Source organism: Phyllobates terribilis, unplaced genomic scaffold (genome assembly GCF_046119375.1).
Source record: "Phyllobates terribilis strain yellow unplaced genomic scaffold, ASM4611937v1 Scaffold_4__5_contigs__length_816908805, whole genome shotgun sequence".
Classification (NCBI taxonomy): Eukaryota; Metazoa; Chordata; class Amphibia; order Anura; family Dendrobatidae; genus Phyllobates; species Phyllobates terribilis.
In genome coordinates, this window is record NW_027362764.1 from 291,912,773 (window position 1) to 291,928,457 (window position 15,685).

The 15,685-nt window shown below is 40.6% G+C and overlaps 1 protein-coding gene across 3 annotated transcripts in view; it reads left to right on the forward strand.

The window, feature by feature from the left end:
- The window catches only part of ITGA9 (integrin subunit alpha 9), a 636,829-nt gene that overhangs the window by 93,940 nt on the left and 527,204 nt on the right, over window positions 1-15,685 (forward strand). For all 3 annotated transcript variants that reach the window (XM_073678319.1, XM_073678318.1, XM_073678320.1), the window contains exon 3: window positions 142-248. In XM_073678319.1, the coding sequence (XP_073534420.1) occupies window positions 156-248 (93 nt within the window). In that variant the 5' untranslated portion in view covers window positions 142-155. The remainder of the gene's footprint in view (window positions 1-141; window positions 249-15,685) is intronic.

The following is a 15,685-nucleotide window of genomic DNA, read 5'->3' on the forward strand; positions in this document are numbered from 1 at the left end:
AAAGACATTTAAAGTTACTCCTACAATTAGATGCTTAACACAAAGGTCGTCTTTGAAGATTATGTGCTTTTAGTGACTATACCATGCTGTACCTCATGCTGAGCACAGACTGAATTCATTTCTCTCACTTCCTCCTTTTAGGAAACCGTCGAGGAATGAACTGTGGGAAGACATGTAAAGAGGACAGGGATGATGAGTGGATGGGAGTCACTCTGGCAAGACAGTCAAAGTCTGATGGCAGTGTGCTGGTAAGACTATACACCCTCCATCAATGCAATACATATCATTAATGCTGTAATGCTATATGTCCAGAACATATGGATTTACTTAGAAACATTCATTGCCCTCCATGTGATGTATTTTTATAGGTCATGGCTTGTGCTGCACTTTTGAGAAATAAGCATTGTGACATATTAAGCTGTGATGACAGGTAAATCACAGAATAACGTGTAGCCCCCACTGCTGACAGCCATGTGGAAAGGCCCATTAAAGAGTCAATGTTAACTTTTAGGACTGCAACTTCCAATAGGTGGCGCTAGAGTCCCTTCTCTGTTCCTCAGTGAAGAGGCTATTTGCCTGCCCCCTGCCGAATGTCACAGAGGTCAGGAGCACCAGGTTAGAGCTGTGCCTGGGGCCATGTGTTTTGTTCAGCTCGGCCAGATCTTCAGTTACCTACATGTCACATGATAAAAAGTAATCACGTCCTCATTTTCTTCAGGAAATGGAATGTGGTTTGGTGAATGGTCTCTTTGTTACTAAATAGGAATATATGTTCGGTCATTGCAAAATACAGACAGAAAAAGGTCTGAAGATGAACTGGCTTTGTTAGATGCTAATTATGGGTCATCGAAAAGCTAAATCAGGGTTAAAAATTCATCTGTAAAGAAGAAAAGTAGATATACTGTTTCAGCTGCCTTTCCAATTCATTGCAATATGTCACAAGAGAAAGCGTTACTGAGGGGCTCAAGAGAGATTCCTAGATTTAGGCCCCTCTTTCCTTTACCATGCCTTTTTGGCTTCTAGTCTAGTGCTGGATTTTGGGGCCAATCTTGATGGTGCTGCCATAAGAATGTGTGGCTCTATTCTGTGTGTAATGTGTAGAAATGGAAGCCTTACCTTTCCGCTCTTCATATTCGCTCACATTCATAATCATGGGTTCTACATCTCTTCACCCTGCCCCAGCGCGTTGCCTCTAGATTTTGTCCCTACAGGCTGACAGACCTTCTACCAGCTTATGAGGAGGTACAAATTCATTAGAAATGTTGGACTTTTTTTGATCATATCCTCACTTTTCCCTAATAAGTCTAGTAGACTATTCTCACAGCTATATGTTGTGCTCTCCCCTATAGTATAACCATGACTCTGCTCAATGACAATGTCAAAGCTGTTGTCTAGTGGATAAAAAAATTACCAATTGGTCAAAATAGGTTAAAAGATTAAAAAAGCAATTCTCACCTCTCTATCCCCTGCCACTTTAGTTCCAACACTTACCTTGTTGTTGCAAGGAATTGTCTTAGTGGACATGTTTCATTTTTTTAACCCATTCTCTGCTTTAGTATAAACATTTCTTACCCCTGTATATACCCCTTTAATCCCTTAAAAGCTCCATTACTATTACATCATGGAGTTTGTCAGAGGATTTGGAGCAGGCTGAGTAGTTGAGTCCACTCCACACAGGGCAGATGCCAGCTGGATTATTTTGCTGACATCTGCCTGTAACAGCAATGATCACCGCTACTGCCAATTGCTGTTTTTAACCTCTTGAATACTGCTGTCAATCACTGATAGCGGCATTTAAGCAACTCCATCCGGCCCAGGCGATCATTCAGGTGGCCATCACTTGCAGATGGGTAGACATGACAGTTGGGGCATACTAAAATCCCCCAGGCCTATCACGTAATTTTTCAGTGATATCGAGCTACACGCTTGGCATCATACGAGACTAATTTTTACTATATACAACAATACAGAGGTATTGCTGTATTTAGCATAAGCGATCAAATGATCACAAGTTCAAATCTCATATGAGGACTGAGAAAAATAAGTGAAAGGTAAAAAGAAAATGTTTTAAAAGTATAAAAAAACCTAATCACTTTCTTTTTCCACAATTACAAACATATTTGGTATCGCAATGTCCATTAAAATCCAATCTATCAAAATATAAAATTGTTTAATACATACAGGAAATGTTTCAGAGAATAAAAAAATGAAATGCTAAAATTCCTGTTTTTTGTTGTTGCACCTCCAATAGATGCAAAAAAAAATTATCAAAACATGGTGTATAGCCCATAATGGTATAAATAAAAACTGCAGCTCATCATGCAAAAAAACAAGTCCTCACTCAGCTTGATCAACCAAAAAATAGAAAAGTTATGGATCATTAAAAATGGCAACAAAAAAACATTTTTTTTTCTTTTCACAAAGTTCAATATCTTTTTTTCCACCACAAAAATAGTAAAAAAAATATAAATGTTCTGGAGAATCATGTTGTCAGGTCTGTTATATTGCACAATTAACGCCATAAAAACAAAACTAAGGCTTAATTGAGTTTTATTTCACGGCAGTTAGATTTTTTTTGCCATTTTCCCTTACTGTTTATGGTAAGAATGCTGTCTTTCATAATGGTACACCATCAGCAGGATGGCCCTGGAGTCACTTCTATCAGCCACTGTGAAACAGGACCTTACCACAGCTTTGTCACTGCCGTCCTCTGATGACGTCCGGGGTCCATTGCAGTTATAGAGGCAGAGAGAAGTGATCACAGTGCTGCAGCTTCTTTTATCGCCACCACACAGCTTCTGTCACCAGCACCACACAGCTTTTTTCGCTGAAACGAGATGTCATCGGGGTAGGTGATAGAAGCAGGGTGAGTGACAGCAGCACTGCCCCTGATCATTATTTATTTCAGGGCAGTGACAGAAGATGTGGGGTGGTGCTGCTGTCACTCCCCTGCTTCTATCCCCACCCCCTCATGACGTTTGATTTCAATGAAAGAGGCAGTGGGAACACAGAAGCTGTGGGGCAACAATGATAGAAGCTGCAGTACTGCGATTACTTCTCCCTGCCTCCATCACCGCGATTGATTATGGACATCATCAGGGGACATCGGTGAAATAAGATGAAGTGACCGCAGCACCGCCCCATGATGACTGTTTGTTTCAGGGAGATGATAGAAGCTGCAGGGAAGTCACTAAAAGGCCATCCTCCTGATGACGTCTCTCCTCAGACAAAACCTCACAGGGAGTAAACAAAAAAAATATAGGGATTAGCTGCATAGGGATTGCAATAGGGATTTTTCCAATAAAGCAAATTACAAAAGTGGTTATGGATTAAACATAGATATTTATGAAGGGCTTGTTATGCATTAGACAACCCCTTTAAGTTGAATTTGTTTGTAAGTTGTAACAGGTACAAAGCTGGCTCTTGGTAACCCCCCCCAAAACTAGCAAACTAATATTCATCTCATTGCTAACTTCTCCAGCCACACTTCTGCTTATTGCCTGGCGTCCGGTCACCTTCTTTGTGACGTCACGTTCCACATCTGTGGCCTCTTCACTGTAGACCAGGACTTTGGCCATGTGCAGGCCTCGGAGGTCACTGTACGCTGTTAGTGACCTTACGGGTTGTATATAAACTAGCACAGAGAAAACCTTCCATATTGGAAGGAAACAAGGTAAGCGCATGAGTTGGAACACGTGGGTGACACTTTATCATGTAGATAATAGAGTGAGCACCCCATTTGTGATGCCCATATGCCCTCAGCACTTTGATGAGCTTTTTAAACAATGTAATTGTTTTGGTGACCGGTACAGTAATGTGGAAATGATGAAAGAGCGGTAGACTATGACACTGATGCATGTCCTACTGAAAGTGGCTGCCATTAAGAATAGACTCCTCAGTGCTTTACTAATGGCAGCATGTCATTTTCTAAACACGGTTTTCGGTCCCAGCTGACATACATACTTTGTCTCTCATCTGCCTTAGTATTGCAGAGGGCAGGTCAATTAAGAAAGTCCTGTTTTCTTTTCTTTGTCCATTTGTTTATAATAAATGAGTGTAAAATACAAACAGTAAAAATACTCTAACTAATAATGCTAATAAAATTCCAAGGTTTTTCTATGGCTCAGCACATTCCCCAGCTGTCCAGGGTAGTTTGCCTGTCTTGACGGCGATACTACTGCCTCTGTTTTGGATACTGACTGTTGATTCATGTTAACAAATACTTTAAATGGATCAAATAAATATCTACTGGGTCTTGGCTTGGAGCTTATAATTGTAGGGCAATATTAGGTTTTTAAACTGAGACGACCCAACGAATCAGTGGTTCCAAGTGCATTTTCAAAAGGGCATTTATGCTTTATGCAAAGCCTCAAAGCCCATTTAGAAAGGCCAATAAGTGGGGAAAGAATACTCAAAAGAACACTCATTCTCTATCATCAATCCGTATAACTAATAAATATACCGATGAATGAATAAAACACCTGCATATTAGTTAATTGGATTGTTTATGTCAGCATGAAAATTATTGTTGTCGGGAAGAGTTCTGTTTCCGTATAGTTTATATTGGCTCATGGGAACAGGATTTCAAATAAGTGGCAGAAATCCACCCCTCTAAATGCACCTGGGATGTTATGTGATATACCAACACTAAGTAGCAAGTATTTGTGAAGTGTAATGGAAATGATACATGGTAAATTGGAAAATTATGACGTGCATTTGTATTCAGCCCCCCTGAGTCATTACTTTGTTGGACCACCTTTTGCTGCCATTACTGCTGCAAGTCTTTTGGGGTATGTCTCTACCAGCTTCACACATGTAGAGGCTGACATTTTTGCACATTGTTCTTTGCAGACTAGCTCTAGCTCAGTGAGATTGGATGGAGGCGTCTGTGAGCAGCAATTTTCAAGTCTTGTCACAGATTCTCAAGGGGATTTAGGTCTGGACTGTGACTGGGCCATTCACACACATGAATACTTGGATGGGTACTTTTTCAAGGCATAATATACACAGTGGCATGTAAAAGTTTGGGCACCCCTGGTCAAAATTACTGTTATTGTGAACAATTAAGAAAGTTGAAGATGAAATGATCTTTAAAAGGGCTAAAGTTAAAGATCTTCTTTTGTATTTTTGGAGAAAAAATATATATATTTTCATCTTTTACATTTAAAAAATTACAAAAAGAAAATGGGCTGATGCAAAAGTTTGGGCATCCTGCATTGTAAGTACCTAGTAGCACACCCTTTTGAAAGTATCACAGCTTGTAAATGCTTTTTGTAGCCAGCCAAGAGTCTTTTATTTCTTGTTTGAGGAATTTTCATCCATTCTTCCTTGGAAAATTCTTCCAGTTCTGTGAGATGCTTGGGTCATCTTGCATGCACTGCTAATTTGAGGTCTAGCCACAGATTTTCAATGATGTTCAGATCAGGGGACTGTGAGGTCCATTGTAAAACCTTCAGCTTGCGCATTTTGAGGTAGTCTATTGTGGACTTTGACATGTGTTTCAGGGCTGTGAAGTCTGTAAGCCAAACCTCTGACTCCAACTCCGACTTCTCAGCTTCCATGACACCAACTCCGACTCCACGACTCTGACTCCCTCATACATGCCTCATGTTTAAGTGATAAATTTATTGTAGCACAGATTAATCTCAGCTAAAAGTCTAGACCCTTAGATCAGGAATAGGACAGATATTTATAGGACATTTCATACCTTTCCCAAATTCTTATGAAAAAAATATTCCCCACAAACTGTATTGAACTACTGTACCCAATTTATTATATATTTTAGGACTTGGAGTCAGTCCATTTTATACCGATTCCGACTCCACCAAAATGGACACCGACTCCGACTCCACAGCCCTGGTGTGTTTAAGATCAATTATCTATTTGTAGAAGCCATCCTCTTTTCAACTGCAGCTTTTTTACTGAAGGTGTTATGTTTAAATCAAGAAATTGTTGAAATTTCATTGAATCCATTCTTCCCCTTTTCCGTGAAATATTCCCCATGCCATTGGCTGCAACACAACCCCAAAGCATGATTCATCCACACCCATGCTTAATGGTTGGCGAGATGTTCTTTTCCTGAAATTCTGTGCCCTTTTCTTCTCTACACATACCTTTGATCTTTGTGGCCAAAGAGTTCTATTTTAACCACTTTGCGCCAGAGCCTGTTTTTGCCTTCGTGAGCGGGCCAATTTTTTCAATTCTGACCACTGTCACTTTATGAGGTAATTACTCTGGAACGCTTCAACATATTCCCCTGATTCTGAGTCTGTTTTTTCATGACATATTGTACTTCATGATAGTGGTAAAATTTCTTCGATATAACTTGCGTTTATTTGTGAAAAAATCGGAAATTTGGCGAAAATTTTGAAAATTTTGCAATTTTCAAACTTTGAATTTTCATGCCCTTAAATCAGATAGATATGTCACACAAAATAGTTAATAAATAACATTTCCCACATGTCTACTTTACATCAGCACAATTTTGGAACCAAAATTTTTTTTTGTTAGGGAGCTATAAGGGTTAAAAGTTGACCAGCGATTTCTCATTTTTCCAACAAAATTTACATAAAACATTTTTTTATGGACCACATCATATTTGAAGTCACTTTGAGGGGTCTTTATGACAGAAAATACCCAAAAGTGACACCATTCTAAAAACTGCACCCCTCAAGGTGCTCAAAACCACATTCAAGAACTTTATCAACCCTTCAGGTGCTTCACAGGAATTTTTGGAATGTGGAAGAAAAAAATTAACATTTAACTTTTTTCACAAAAATGTTACTTTAGACCCAATTTTTTTCATTTTCACAGGGGTAACAGGAAAAAATGGACCACATATTTTTTTGTGCAATTTCTCTTGAGCGTGCTGATACCCCATATGTGAGGGAAAACCACTGTTTGGGCGCACTGCAGGGTTCGGAAGGGAAGGAGCGCCATTAGACTTTTTGAATGTAAAATTAGTCTGAATAATTAGCAGACGCCATGTTGCGTTTGGAGAGCTCCTGATGTGCCTAAGCAGTGGAAACCCCCCACAAGTGCCACCATTTTGGAAACTAGACCCCTTAGGGAACTTATCTAGATGTGTGCTGAGCACCTTGAACCCCAAGGTGCTTCACAGAAGTTTATAATATTGAGCTGTAAAAATAAAATTTTCACATTTTTCCCACAAAACCGTTTTTCATCCCTTAATTTTGCATTATCATAAGGGTAATAGGATAAATTGCACCATGAAATTTGTTGTGCAATTTCTCCTGAACACGCTGATACCCCATATGTGGAGGCAAATTACTGTTTGGGCGCATGGCAGGGTTTGAAAGAGAAGGAGCGCCATTTGACTTTTTGAATGTAAAATTTGTTTGAATAATTAGCAGACGCCATGTCGCATTTGGGGAGCCCCTAATGTGCCTAAACAGTGGAAACCCCCCACAAGTGCCACCATTTTGGAAACTAGACCCCTTAGGGAACTTATCTAGATGTGTGGTGAGCACCTTGCACCCCCAGCTGCTTAACAGAAGTTTATAATATTGAGCCGTAAAAATAAAATTTTCACATTTTTCCCACAAAAAATGTTTTTCATTCCCTAATTATGTATTATCTTAAGGGTAACAGGATAAATTGCACCATGAAATTTGTTGTGAAATTTCTCCTGAACACGCCGATACCCCATATGTGGAGGCAAATTACTGTTTGGGCACATGGCAGGGTTTGAAAGGGAAGGAGCGCCATTTGACTTTTTGAATGTAAAATTTGTTTGAATAATTAGCGGACGCCATGTCACATTTGGGGAACCCCTAATGTGCCTAAACAGTGGAAACCCCCCACAAGTGCCACCATTTTGGCAACTAGACCCCTTAGGGAACTTATCTAGATGTGTGGTGAGCACCTTGCACCCCCAGCTGCTTCACAGAAGTTTATAATATTGAGCCGTAAAAATAAAATTTTCACATTTTTCCCACAAAAAATGTTTTTCATTCCCTAATTTTGCATTATCATAAGGGTAATGGGAGAAATTGCACCATGAAATTTGTTGTACAATTTCTCCTGAGTACGCCGATACCCCATATGTGGGGGAAAACCACTGCTTTGGTGTACGGCAGAGTTCGGAAGAGAAAGGAGCGCTATGTTGGCTGGGATAGGTTGCAGACACCATGTCACATTTGAAGAGTCGCTGACATGCCAAAACAGCAGAAACCCCCACAAGTGACCCCATTTTGTAAACTACACCTCTCAAGGAATTCATCTAGGGAAGTAGTGAGTATTTTTTAATTTTTAAATTTATACCATTGGGCAGTGAAAAAAGCATAATTATATTTTTACCACAAAAAAATGTTTTACCCTCAGATTTTACATTTTCACACAGGGCAATGGGTAAAAATGGTGCCGAAATGTGTCACACAATTTCTTCTAAAAGTGTCAATACCCCATATGTGGCTGTATCGTACCGCTTAGCCATACGGTGAGATCTGGGGGGGACGGAGTGCTATTTGACAATTGGAGAACAAATTATTGTAGAATAGGCATTTGGATTTGGGAGCACAAAATTTTCTGAATTTCTTTTGGGGGGCAAGGGTCATTTTGCTTTTCCAGAGCCTTTCTGCTACCAGTAACTTGGAAGTCCCTTATATTTTTAACAGATGACGGACCTGAGTGGGAACTAGCTTTTTTTGAGGACTGAGTTGAAGCTTTTATTGGGAACATTTTACGTAACATTTATCCGGCGCTCTAGGCTGAGCACTTATATCGGGGTTGCCATCTAAATTTCCAAGTGATGTAATTCAGATGAAACCCCTGCGGGATCCATTCACTGCAATGAGGCAGCAGAGTTACTCTGGACTCCGTCTGGCCTCTGTTTAGCGGTGTCCTTTTTTTCAGAAGTGCACAAAACTGTGGTCAACCGCACTTTTATGCACGCCTAAAACAAATGACACCGTGGGATCCCAGGCTAGACGACGTCCACAGTGGCCTATATCTGCCTCATTACAGGGAATCTTCCATCATGGGTTCTGGCTGAATCACGTATTTCAGAGATTTACACGGAAACTCTGGTGTAAGTGCTCAGCGCAGAGCGCAGGATAAATGTGGGCAGAGCCTTACTGGGATCTTTGGGGACATAATAAACAAATCAGTACCAGGTGAAGAATTGGTTTTATTTATTTTTTTACGCCGTTCCTCGTGTGATATAACTGATTAGATTACTTTATTCTTCGGGTCGGTGCGATTACAGAGATACCAGATTTATATCGGGTTTTTATGACTGACAGCTGTCACACACTAAAAGACGTTTTTTTTGCAAAATCTAGTTTTTGCATCACCATATTTTGAGAGCTATAATTTTTCCATATTTCAGCCGACAGAGTCATGTGACGGCTTGTTTTTTGCGGGACGAGTTGACATTTTTATTGGTACCATTTTTGGGTACGTGACATTTTTTGATCGCTTTCTATTCCGTTTTTTGGGAGGTAAAATTAACAAAAACAAACAATTCAGGAATTGTTTTTTGAGGGTTTTTTTTATGCCGTTCTGCGTGTGGTAAAAGTGATCAGGCAGCGTTATTCTTCGGGTCAGTACGTTTACAGCGATACTACACTTACTGTATTTTTTTTTATGTTTTGGCGCTTTTACACAATAAAACAATTTTATAGAAAAAAATATTTTTTTTGCATTGCTTTATTCTGAGCGCTATAACTTTTTTATTTTTTCGGCTGATGGAGCTGTATGGCAGCTTTTCTTTTGCGTAACAAGGTGACGTTTTCAGTGGTACCATTTTTATTTCTATTTTGTTTTTTGATCGCATTTTTTTCCACTTTTTGTTTGGCGATATGATGAAAAAGCATATTTTTTTGCTCCGTTTTTTATTTATTTTTATTACGGTGTGCACAGAAGGAGTTAATTAGTGTGACAGTTTTATAGCTCGGGTTGTTTCGGACGCAGCGATAGCAAATATGTGTACTTTTTTTGGTTTTGTAAAAATATACGGATTTATTGGTTTAATATTTTATTTATTTATTTTTATTTATTTTGTGATTTTTTTTTTAATAGTTTAAAAACTTTTTTTTTTACTTTTTTTTACATTTTTTCTTAGTCCATGTATGGGACATTAATTTTTATTTTTCTGATCACTGATCTCATGTAATGTAATAGACATGTATTACATTACATTACATGAGATCTTCCCTGACTGTTTCAGTCAGAGTCTCCTGTCTGGCTACAGCTGCAGCTGAGCCAGACAGGACACCATATATGGCAGAGCTGGAGGCGGTCATGTGATCTCCAGCTGCCATAGCAACCCCAGGTCCTGGAAGGACTCAGAGGTCTTCGGAGAGGTAAGTTGACGACCCCCTCTCCTACTGCTGTCTCCTATATGCCGCGATCACTATAGATCACAGCATATAGAAGACAGGTAAGGGTTAACATCACTGGGACCTGATCTAATCAGGTCCTGATGATGTTCCCTGTCAGAGCTAACGCTCTGCACCGGAATCGCAGCGCTTGCAGGACCCTGGGGGTCCTGAGCGCTGCGAGACCACCCACCGTTTTTAAACGTCGGCGCTGCACAGAGCTCGGCAAGCGCCGACGTTTATCTACAGTGGGCGGTCGGGAACCGGTTAACGTCATCAGTCCACAGGACTTTTTTCCAAAATGCATCAGGCTTGTTTAGATGTTCTTTTGCATATTTCTGACTCTGAATTTTTTGGTGAGGACACAGGAGGGGTTTTCTTCTGATGACTCTTCCATGAAGGCCATACTTTTGCAGGTGTCTCTGAACAGTAGAACAATGTACAACCACTCCAGAGTCTTCTAAATCTTTCTGAAGGTGTTTTGCAGTCAAGGGGGGTGGGTTCTGATTTACCTCTCTAGCAATCCTACGAGCAACTGTCACTGAAATTTTGCTTGGTCTTCCAGACCTTATCTTGACCTCCACTGTTCCTGTTAACTGCCATTTTTTAATTACATTTCGAACTAAGGAAAGGGCAACTTGAAAACTCTTTGCTATCTTCTTATAGCCTTCTCCTGCTTTGTGGGCCGCCACCATTTTCATTTTCAGAGTGCTAGGCAGCTGCTTAGAAGAACCTATGGCTGCTGTTTTTTCGCACAAGGTTAAAGGAGGCTGGGTTTTTAAAGAGCTGGGAAATTTGCATCACCTGGCTTTTACTAATGATGATAGTGAATAAGCCATAACCCTAACAGGCTGATTAAGGTCTGAAACCTTGGTCAAAGTTCCCTGAGCACACAAATCTCCAAGGGTGCCCAAACGTTTACATCGCCCCATTTTCCTTTTTCAAATTTTTTAAATGTAAAAAATGACAATATATATATTTTTCCCTAAAATACAAAGGAAATGTGCCATCTTTAATGTTAGGTCTTTTAGAGATCATTTCATCTTCAACTTGCTTAACTGTTCACAATAACAGTAATTTTGACCAGGGGTGCCCAAACCTTTACATGCCACTATATATATATATATATATATATATATATATATATATATATATATGTATATATATATAGTACAGACCAAAAGTTTGGACACACCTTCTCATTTAAAGATTTTTCTGTATTTTCATGACTATGAAAATTGTACATTCACACTGAAGGCATCAAAACTATGAATTAACACATGTGGTATTATATACTTAACAAAAAAAGTGTGAAACAACTGAAATTATGTCTTATATTCTAGGTTCTTCAAAGTAGCCACCTTTTGCTTTGATGACTGCTTTGCACACTCTTGGCATTCTCTTGATGAGCTTCAAGAGGTAGTCACCGGAAATGGTTTTCACTTCACAGGTGTGCCCTGTCAGGTTTAATAAGTGGAATTTCTTGCCTTATAAATGGGGTTGGGACCATCAGTTGTGTTGTGTAGAAGTCTGGTGGATACACAGCTGATAGTCCTACTGAATAGACTGTTAGAATTGGTATTATTATAGAAAAAAGCAGCTAAGTAAAGAAAAACGAGTGGCCATCATTACTTTAAGAAATGAAGGTCAGTCAGTCCGAAAAATTGGGAAAACTTTGAAAGTGTCCCCAAGTGCAGTTGCAAAAACCATCAAGCGCTACAAAGGAACTGGCTCACATGAGGACCGCCCCAGGAAAGGAAGACCAAGAGTCACCTCTGCTTCTGAGGATAAATTTATCCGAGTCACCAGCTTCAGAAATTGCAGGTTAACAGCAGCTCAGATTAGAGACCAGGTCAATGCCACACAGAGTTCTAGCAGCAGACACATCTCTACAACAACTGTTAAGAGGAGACTCTGTGCAGCAGGCCTTCATAGTAAAATAGCTGCTAGGAAACCACTGCTAAGGACAGGCAACAAGCAGAAGAGACTTGTTTGGGCTAAAGAATACAAGGCATGGGCATTAGACCAGTGGAAATCTGTGCTTTGGTCTGATGAGTCCAAATTTGAGATCTTTGGTTCCAACCACCTTGTCTTTGTGTGACGCAGAAAAGGTGAACGGATGGACTCTACATGCCTGGTTCCCACCGTGAAGCATGGAGGAGGAGGTGTGATGGTGTGGGGGTGCTTTGCTGGTGACACTGTTGGGGATTTATTCAAAATTGAAGGTATGCTGAACCAGCATGGCTACCACAGCATCTTGCAGCGGCATGCAGAGTGAAGGCAAAAGGGCCAACAAGTGCTAAGCATCTCTGGGAACTCCTTCAAGATTGTTGGAAGATCATTTCCGGTGACTACCTTTTGAAGCTCATCAAGAGAATGCCAAGAGTGTGCAAAGCAGTCATCAAAGCAAAAGGTGGCTACTTTGAAGAACCTAGAATATAAGACATATTTTCAGTTGTTTCACACTTTGTTAAGTATATAATTCCACATGTGTTAATTCATAGTTTTGATGCCTTCTGTGTGAATGTACAATTTTCATAGTCATGAAAATACAGAAAAATATTTAAATGAGAAGGTGTGTCCAAACTTTTGGTCTGTACTGTATATATATAAAAAAAATTTAAGGTTGTAATATTAAAAATTCAGCCAAAGATTTCCTAAATTATTTCAGTGATGAGAAGTCAAAGTGTATCACTGTCAACAGAAGAATCAGTTCCAGTCACTTCTTACATTAGCCAGTCCTCGGTGCTCACATTCCTTTGTATTCCTAGCCTCTGTTCCTTTATGCAAAATAAACAATGATTTCAGCAAAAGAGGTCAACTGGTCCAGATGGGGTTGACCTTTTAAGTAATTGTGATCACGTGAAGAGTAAGATGTCATCCATATGTAACCCTTTCTGTAGGTCACTGACAACCATTCCCATCCTCCCAGGATTTGTTGTGCTTTTTTTGAAGTATCGTTAACACCTTTATGGCCCCTGTAATGAGAACAGACTGCATGATATTTAAAATGTAAAAAATACCTTCTCATGTGAACGCTTTAAATTGGCTAGGATGTTATTCTACAATTCTGTGAAATGTTTAATAGCTCAGCTGTCTACTTCCAACTGACACTTGAAATAAAAACTGTATGCTAAGGCTTAGAATGATGAATGCAGGGGTGTACAACTTTTCTGAATGTACTAGTTATTTTTGTGTCTCTTACAGTGAAAAAGTTTCTGATTTTCCATCCAGATTGTAACGGTAATGCCGGCGGACTCCGTGCATTTTCCCTCGCCCTCCTCCTGGCAGGCACCCCAACATACTCACTGCCCCGGCCGCTCAGCAGTGTCTCCATTCCCTGCTACTGCTTCCTCGTCCCCTGGGCATGCGCACGTCGCACAGGTCTCCTGGTGCCGCACTTAGTGTGCACGCTCATCGATTCATAAAGCGGCAGTGCACACACTCTGAATCTGCCCCCAGCCAATAACTGGGAGGCATCTAGTATTTAAAGCACGCTCCCCTGTAGGGAGGGCCTGTACCATGCCCTCTTTAGTGTTAGTTTGAGTTTGTCCCTGCTAGTTAGTTGTCAGGTCCCTGTACCTATACTTGAACCTGTTCCTGAACTTATTTTGTTAGATCCTGATCCTGTCGTACAACCCGCTTAGTCTGAACCTGTCCCTAAGACCAGTTTTGTCAAATCCTGAACCGGTTCCCATTGCCCATGTTACCTGAACCTGTAGCCACTTCGGCGGTACCTGAAACTGAAGCCGCTCCGGCGGTACCCGAACCTTAAGCCGCTCCGGCGGTACCTGAACCTGAAGTGAGAAAAGAACCTGAAAAGAGAAACAGCATCGTCGAGTTAATCGATAGCGGTCTCACGGCCAATAAAATTGCCAAACTGCATCATGTGAGTGCCATGACAGTTGGAAGAATATGAAATGAAGTCTGTCCATCCATTCAAAAGCCAAGAGGTGGACGTCCAGGCAAAATATCGGAGTCAACAAGGTCTATTAGTTCTGGTGCGACAAACACGGCAGTGGAGCTGGCTTGTATAATAGTGAGATCACAGACATCCATGCAAGCACCGTGCAACGCATGTTACATAAGTCTTGAATAGTGGCTCAAAAAAAGGTGAAGAAGCCTCGACTTCAAAATCATCATAAGAAGCGTCGGCTCGAGTTTGCAAAAAAGTACAAAAAGTGAACAGTAGAAGATTGGAAACAGGTGATTTGGGGTGATGAGACAAAAGTCAATAGACTAGGCTTCGATGGGTGCAAATGGGTCTGGAAGAAACAAGGGAAAAATGGGCTAACAGATGGAGAAATTGAAGGAACTGTCAAGTTCGGTGAAGGAAGGCTGATGATATGGGATTGTTTTAAAACTAAATACGTTGGATCATTGACCAGGATCGATGGTGGTCTCAATACTGAGCTATATGTGAGTATCCTACAAGACGAGTTACTTTGTACACTCGAGTACTATGGGTATGAAAAAGGCGACATAGTGTTCCACCAGGACAATAACCCAAAGCATACGTCGAGATTGGCAAAGATATGGTTCAATGACAATGAAGTAGAGTTGCTGGATTGGCCCCCACTGTCCCCAGACCTCAACCCAATTGAACACTTGTGTGTAAAGTTGAAGAAAAAACTGTATATACAGTACAAACCAAAAGTTTGGACACACCTTCTCATTTAAAGATTTTTCTGTATTTTCATGACTATGAAAATTGTACATTCACACTGAAGGCATCAAGACTATGAATTAACACATGTGGAATTATATAGTTAACAAAAAAGTGTGAAACAACTGAAAATATGTCTTATATTCTAGGTTCTTCAAAGTAGCCACCTTTTGCTTTGATGACTGCTTTGCACACTCTTGGCATTCTCCTGATGAGCTTCAAGAGGTAGTCACCGGAAATGGTCTTCCAACAATCTTGAAGGAGTTCCCAGAGATGCTTAGCACTTGTTGGCCCTTTTGCCTTCACTCTGCGGTCCAGCTCACCCCAAACCATCTTGATTGGGTTCAGGTCTGGTGACTATGGAGGCCAGGTCATCTGGCGTAGCACCCCATCACTCTCCTTCTTGGTCAAATAGCCCTTACACAGCCTGGAGGTGTGATTGGGGTCATTGTCCTGTTGAAAAATAAATGATGGTCCAACTAAACGCAAACCGGATGGAATAGCATGCCGCTGCAAGTTGCTGTGGTAGCCATGCTGGTTCAGTATGCCTTCAATTTTGAATAAATCCCCAACAGTGTCACCAGCAAAGCACCCCGACACCATCACACCTCCTCCTCCATGCTTCACGGTGGGAACCAGGCATGTAGAGTCCATCCGTTCACCTTTTCTGCGTCGCACA